This window comes from Micromys minutus (assembly GCF_963924665.1).
Source record: "Micromys minutus genome assembly, chromosome: 4".
Taxonomy (NCBI): Eukaryota; Metazoa; Chordata; class Mammalia; order Rodentia; family Muridae; genus Micromys; species Micromys minutus.
The window spans coordinates 2528074-2535260 of record NC_137973.1 but is presented as its reverse complement, the minus strand read 5'-3'; the positions used below and the strand labels follow the sequence as shown (position 1 = coordinate 2535260).

Genomic DNA, 7187 nt, shown 5'->3' with positions numbered 1-7187 from the left:
CTCTTTTCAGTCCAAGTGAGACCTGGAGCACAAAAAAAAGTCCTAAAACCTGCTTAATGGTAGCTTTATTTCCCCAGCAGAGAGCAGGAACGGGAGGCCAGAATGTTGCCATTGGAAAAAGTTACTGTTTTGGTGTGGAAGAAAATAGCACTCAGGATCTTGGAAGTTTTGTGGAAAATTTGTTATGGGTTGGAGTCCGATCCAAACTGTAGCTCTGTGTGTCGGCCCTAGTGCTAGGTAATACCTGACACTGGGCTATCCTTGTGAGCATGTGGCTGACATTTTCTTCATTCCTGTCTCATTCTGTTTCTCTTGACAGGGCAATTTCATTTTGATGCTGTGCCAGAAATCCTCTGACAATGAGCTACTGGAACATGGAGAAGAGGAACTGTGTGCAGTACCGCCGGCATTTTCTGGTGGACAACCGTGTCTTTCATGGTGGGTGAGCTGCTGGATTTATGTAACTGAGACTCTGCTTTCAGAAAGTACCTTTATTGTACTGTTCTTGATTCAAGTATGGCCTAATTGTTGCTTTGAACCAAGACTTTGAGTTTACATGATTAATTATCTTACAATTCCACTGGACAGTGACCTGCAGTTTTCAGCAACATGAACTTTCTCAACAACAGCAACGGTGTTCTTCCTTCCTGCCACTCAGCCTGTCTACTCCTGTTGGCTCCCAGAATGTACCTTTCCAATGTTTGTAACTGTCTGGGGTCCGGGCTTATACAAAGTATCCAGTCAATCTTTGAAGCTCACTGTTCAGTGTTTCTTACCAAAAGGTGTGCGCTTTCCAAATTCCAGTGTTAAAGCCTGCTGACGGCCATCTGTTCTAGTAACTCATGCAAATGTCCACTCACATTGCTGTTCTTCCGGGTTTGAGGACTTTACCGATGTATCAGACCACAAGGAACCAGAACTGAGAAGCTTGCTACACTTCAGAATGTCTGCTGGATGGATTGTTGTAGCTGAACAGAGAGTAATCAACAGTAGTCATTTTCATGACAAATGTGGTAAACCATTGCCTGTAACCCAGGCACCAGGTTCTTGTTTGTCTCTCATAGTCAGGGATGGGCTTTGCCCATGCTGCAGTCAGGAGTTCCATGCCAGGAATTTATCTGTGAGCAGAAGGTTCCTGGGGTACTGGAGTTTGTGGAGCAATGTCTTTGGGAGCCCAGGAGATACAGAGGGGAGTAGAGAGAGTTTTTATGAGAGGAAAGATGCATAATTAAACACACATTCCATGAAAAAGTTTACTCTCAACTTTCGACTTTTGGGTTTATCCCTCATTTTGGTGACAGATTGAATGTGTGCTTCCTGTACTTAAGTCTGTGACAAATGCAACATCACACACTGGATCCCGTAGTTGAACGACACTCTTTTCAAGACTCCCTGTGTGACCTGTCAGAGGGTGACTTTATTTTACAGGTAAAGGAAGGAGGCTGAGACTGCCCCCTCAGCTAACCCCTGAATTGAATCCTGTCTTTCCAGACTGACTCTCTAGATATTGTCATGGTAAAGAACCCTCAACAGGGAAGATGTGGGAAGTAACTGAGATATCACTTCAGAAGTGAGGACCTGTCTTGCTTTCCTCTGAAGCTTACTCGAGAGTGCTGTTCGCTGTTTCACGCCTACACTGGCGTTGTCAGTTGTATAGTGTTTTCTGTTAAGACTGACTTGTCTCAAGAGACAGAGGGTCACCGTATTCCTGAAATGTTGCAATTTATTGCCATTTTCCTTATTGTAAATGTCTTCATCTGAAGTGGTAAAAGTACAGTAATGACAAATAAAATTCTAGTATGTTTTTATAGTTTTATTTCGGTTAGCATGTTTATAGTACAGTCTTTATTGGTCATTTTCTCTTACGTTTCAAAGAAGTGACTACTTTGGCTCACAGCTTGGAGGCACAGCATGTCCCCGGAGGAAGCATATTGTCAACTGTTTATGCTATTGACACAAGAGCATGAGGACAGTTGTCACACTACCCCACATCAAGTGGGGACAAAAGCGTGTGCCCAGCTCCTCTTTGCCTTTCCCCCATTTTATTCATTCTGGAGCTCCAAAGTCCGCAGTTAACGGTGGGATCTTTCCTCCTCAGTTAACTCTGGGAGATTTCTCACAGACACACCTGAAGGTGAGTCTGAAGAGTCTAGGTGACAATGGCAGTTAGCTCTCGCGAGGACGGCTAAGCGCAAGGCCTAGTAGTGAGCACGGCTCTCTTGACCCCATTGGAACACGTTGTAGTTCATCCTGGTTTTTTGATAAAGGAACTAAAGTGTGGAGGTTTTGAAGTGGAGATTTGGTATTCACACTCTGATTTTCAGGACTCCACAGCCCCAGTGTTCCTGTCCTTTTCAGTCTGTCATTCCCTTCTGAGAGGTGAGTTCTTGGCAAGTGCTCAACCACTCAGCTACACTCCCGGGGCCCTGAGAGGCCAGAGCACCATTCTGGAGTCCTTGCTCTGTCACTAGCCAGTAGTGGATGAACTTGAACAAATTAAACTGTTGTAGAGGCATGCAGTTCTCCCCTGTGTGAAGAACAGCAACCTTACCGACGTATGGGAGTGAATTCCGTGAGCATGTTGGTCTGTTTCACGGTAAAGGAGTGTGAAGTGAGCATGCTGGTCTTGACAGGTTTCTAGGTTTTGTTCTAGTATCTTAGATTCCTTTGAACCATCTCTGAGAGTTACAATTTTTACATTTCTGTGAGTGACTTTTCACCAAACACAAGATCCACAAGGGGGCAGTGTCACACTTACAAATGTGAATCTGTTACTTTTCACAGTTGAATTACTTTTCAAAGAGTTTAGAGATATTAGATCCTCTCAAGATTAGGAGAATCAAAGCCAGCTAGAACCACGGTTTGTAGTGCAACTAGTCATTTTAAAAATTGATTTCTGATAAGGCAAGTCATTATCCTGGGTTTTTTTGCCTGAAGAGACATAAAGATTGAGGACTGAAAGACACCCTGCTCTGTGGGAACTCAACACTTGGCTAAGGCAGAAACAGTGAGTTTTCCAAGTGTGTTGGTCTGTGTCAGAACTCAACACCTGTGAGGTATGAACGGTAAAGTTATGGAGGTAGGAAAGTGAATTCAGTGAACATGGCGGTCACGGTGTGCAGAAATGTTTATTTGGAGGGAGGGGCGTCTGGAGCAGGCATGTTCCTAGTCAACTTTTGCTTACCAACGGGCTTTTTTGTTTACGTTGCTGACAATTCTTCTTCTCTTTTTAACTTTAAAACATTTATTCTTTAAAAAAAATTAGTTGCTATTTATACAACTATACGAAGTTCTTAATGTTTCTTTGGCAATGGAATATAATGGAATTTTACAACTATATAAAAAAGCTACCTTTGCCAAAGAAACAGTATTTACCTGTGTGTACATAGTTGTCTGACAAAATTCTCTACCACCCAGCACCCTAATTAAGTGTCGAAATAAGCTACCTCATATTATACGATCTCCAAAAACAAAAACACGCACACACATGCATATGTGCACGAATGCACACAATCATCTGTGGCTCAAAACAGTATCATGGCCTATCTACAGGGAACTTGAAGTAATTGCCGAGTACAATTAATCAGTGATAAGAAAAATCCTTTCAGTGATGAAAAAAATATTTAGCAGCCCCACTTAGCTGGCTTTAGTTCTACTCTAAGCAAGGAATCACAACCACCTGCTACTACACACACACTTAGCTTGGATTTTAAGACGAGCCTTCCTGCCCCAAAGCAACTGCAGTGTAGCTTTGAAACCAAGCAGAAAACAGACAGGATCCAGTGCTGGTGACAGAGAGACAGTAACTTCACTTCTCCATTCTTCACAAAGACAGAAACCACTTTCCAGGACCTTGAAGAGCTCGGAGTCGCCTGTTTTCAAAGACTTGTTTGCAGACTACGCAGCAACTTTGTTGTCTTTCTTTAAGAAAGCAGTACGACCAATCCAGACGTTTTAGGGTCCAAAAGTCATGATTTCCCCATATTCAAAATCTGCAAACTCCCTGCCCCCACGAGCTCCTCGGAATCCAGCATGAAACCCTGGAGGAGCAGTGAAGGTTCCTCCTCGGCCACTATCACGCCTCTGCCACCATGAAAGCCGAGGCCGCCTCAGCCTCCGTAGCCCCGACGGCCACGGTTTGGACGAAGTGGGATTCCAAAAGTTTCAGCCTTTAACTTTCTTTCTTCAGCCCAAGTTAGCATCTTTTCTCTATTATCATCACAAGAAATGGTGTCGAAGAAGGACTAGGTTTTGTCGTAGTAGCGGTAGGGCCCGAGCGGGTCTTCCTCACCGGTGTATTAACTCCTGAGGCTTCCTTTGTCTTCACCGTTTACAGGTTTTCTTGTTTCTCAAGTTTATCTTTTTTTTAAAATTTAAGTTTACTACGAAACTCTCTGTCGATTTCCTCCTTGTTAAATTGTGCATTTGCGCTTTCAAAGTCAAAGTCTTACTCAGATTCCATTGGACCATCTCGACGAATGCCAAGTCTTACCTGCTACCTCGATGACCCCCGCGTCCTCTTCTTGCAGCAGAAGGAACTCCAGGAACTACATGCCTCTTGCTGTCATTTCTGAGTTGCTCATTTTCTGGCCCTGGGACTTTGTGTACTTCAGCTCGCCTGTGCTCTTGGCTGTCTATTGCTTTTTGGCTGGTAGGTGGCAATGGCCTGGCGGGTACAGGGTCCCTTCTCCCAACAGATGCTGGAGCAGCTAAGTGGGCCGAGGTGTCGATGGTGTAGAGGATGGCCGCGTAGCGGATCTCCACCTCGGAGATGAGTCTGATCTTGCAGCCGATAGGAGTCTGATGAGTCTGATGATCGCCGGCTGCTCGCAATCAGGCAGATCCCGCACTCCGCCCGCTCGCTTACTACATCGGCGTCTAACAGCCACAATCCTTAGATAGCCAAGTAAACTATAATAAAGAGAGAAAATCCTTCATATCACAGACTGGGAAGCACCATATGATATAGCCTTTTGAAATATGCCCATTTGAATGAACAACTGTCTTAACATTTATTTTTCCACAAAGACTTGAGCAGTGCTCCCATGAGATGAGAACTGCATTAAAATGGGGACTTCATATACTAAGATTCAGGAAAAAAGGTGAAAATGTAGTATCTGTCTTCATAAGTTCACCCTACACTCATTTTCTGTTTATAATGGCAAAATATCTTCTTCTGAGTTGATTTAGAATAGTTACAGGCCAAGTCAAAGAGACTACTTAATCCAACAAACATCTGGATTTGCTCTGAATTGCTATGTTTGCTGATTGACTTTTATCAAGTTGACACAAACTGGAACCACTTTGGGAAGAGAAAACCTCAAGTGAGGAATAACCTCTGGTACACGTGCCTGTGGGCCTATCTGTAGGTAATTTTTTTTTGACTGACATGTGAGGGTGCAGCCTACTATCGCCTGTGCCAGTCTTGGACAGGTGTAAGTCAACTAGCAGAGCAAGCCAGTAAACAGCATTTCCCACGGTTTTCTGATCTGCAAGGTTCCTGTCTTGAGTTCCTGTCTTGGCTTCTCTCTGTGATGAACTGTCACATGGAAGTATAAGCCAAAACAAGCTCTTACCAAAGTTGATTTTGGGCATGGTGTTTATCACAGCAACAGAAACTGAACCAGAACTCTGTTCTTTCATCTTTGTAACACTGCTGGTTCAGAAAAAGGAAAGAAAAGCTGGTAGATGTGCTGTAGCTGGAACATGAGCTGGTAGATTAAATTAGTTCTGTGCTCAATTATAAGAGAAACTCGGTTAGGAATCCTGCATTTTTTGTGTTTCCACTTTTTCTTTGTCCTCATTTCTATGTGCATGTGTGTGAGAGCATGCCGTTGTGTATGGGTCTTCTCAGAAGCCAGTAGAGGGCGCTAGATCACCTGGAGCTGGAGATGAAGTCTCTTGTGAGCCACCTGAGATGGGTGCTTAGAGGAGAACTGTCTTCCAGAAGAGCAGCATCCAGCATAGCTGCAGTGAATCCTGTAACTAGATTTATTTGTATCAGTATCTTTCTCCCTAAGTCTCATCATAGGTCTTTACAAAGAAACAGTATCTTCCAGACTTGATGGAACTGATACATGTATGAATTCAGAGACAAAGATTTAAGCCAAAAATTTAAGGCAGAGATTTAAGCCAAAGTCTCAGCATGGAGAAGGCTGTGTGTGTGTGTGTGTGTGTGTGTGTGTGTGTGTGTGTGTAGATACAAAGTCTTTTATCTCTAACCAGAAGCTGTTTGCAATTGGTATGGATTTGGAAAGAGAAAATCAGTTTTTTCAATGGAGTTACACAGGATATTCCAAGCATATTTCAGGATAGGCTTCATATCCAGAAATAGTTGGCCAACATGAAAGGACTCTTAGTCCAGGTTCCTATTCCTGCGCAAACATCATGAACAAGAAGGTTTGGGAGGAAAGGGTTTATTCAGCTCACACTTCCATATCGCTGTTCATCACCAAAGGATGTCAGGACTGGAACTCAAGCAGATCAGGAGGCAGGAGCTGATGCAGAGGCCATGGAGGGATGTCACTTACTGGCTTGCTTCCCCTGGCTTGCTCAGTTTTCTTTCTTATAGAATCCAGGTCTACAAGCCCAGGGATGGCACCACCCACAATGGGCTGGGCCAGGGATGGCACCACCCACAATGGGCTGGGCCAGGGATGGCACCACCCACAATGGGCTGGGCCCTCCCTCCTTGATCACTAATTGAGAAAATGCCTTACAGCTGGATCTCATGGGGACATTTCTCTGTGATAATAAGTCCAGCTTGTGTCAAGTTGACACTAAACCAGCCAGTACAGACTCTATTTTTTTTTTTTTTGTGAGTGTGTGCTTTATGATTTGTTTCGTTTTTTTAATCTTTCTGTTTTTTGTCATCTTTATTTGTTTATTTTTATTTATTTATTTATTTTTAGTATGGAATAGAGTTTATTTAGGGCATGGGAATGGAGGAGAGAGAAAGGGGGGGTGAGTTCTGTTTTCATATTAATTTTTTTCTTTTAGGGATAACATGGGTAGGATCTAGGAAGAGTTGGGAAAGGGAAAAGAATATGATCAAAATATATGACTTCCTCCCCACAAACTAAAAAGAATTGTTATTAACATCAGCAGGTTTAAATAATACCAAGATATCTAGGCTATACTTAGTAAGTACAATATAGAACATGGTTTCAGAACACAGACCACAGAGA

At 43.3% G+C, this 7187-nt stretch overlaps 1 protein-coding gene and 1 pseudogene across 4 annotated transcripts in view; one reads left to right on the top strand and one right to left on the bottom strand.

Annotated features, from left to right (window-relative positions):
- Positions 1 to 359: 359 nt before the first annotated feature.
- Positions 360 to 7187, top strand: part of PLCH1 (phospholipase C eta 1) — a gene marked incomplete at both ends in the record, with an annotated part of 168206 nt that continues 161378 nt past the window's right edge. For all 3 annotated transcript variants that reach the window (XM_080916371.1, XM_080916370.1, XM_080916368.1), the window contains one exon: positions 360 to 438. In XM_080916371.1, coding sequence (XP_080772497.1) covers positions 360 to 438 — 79 coding nt within the window. The remainder of the gene's footprint in view (positions 439 to 7187) is intronic.
- Positions 3955 to 5595, bottom strand: LOC308420315 (protein LSM14 homolog A-like; annotated as a pseudogene). The gene is made up of 3 exons: positions 5577 to 5595; positions 4552 to 4823; positions 3955 to 4366 (listed from the first exon to the last, which is right to left on the bottom strand). The product of its transcript is annotated as a protein LSM14 homolog A-like (transcript).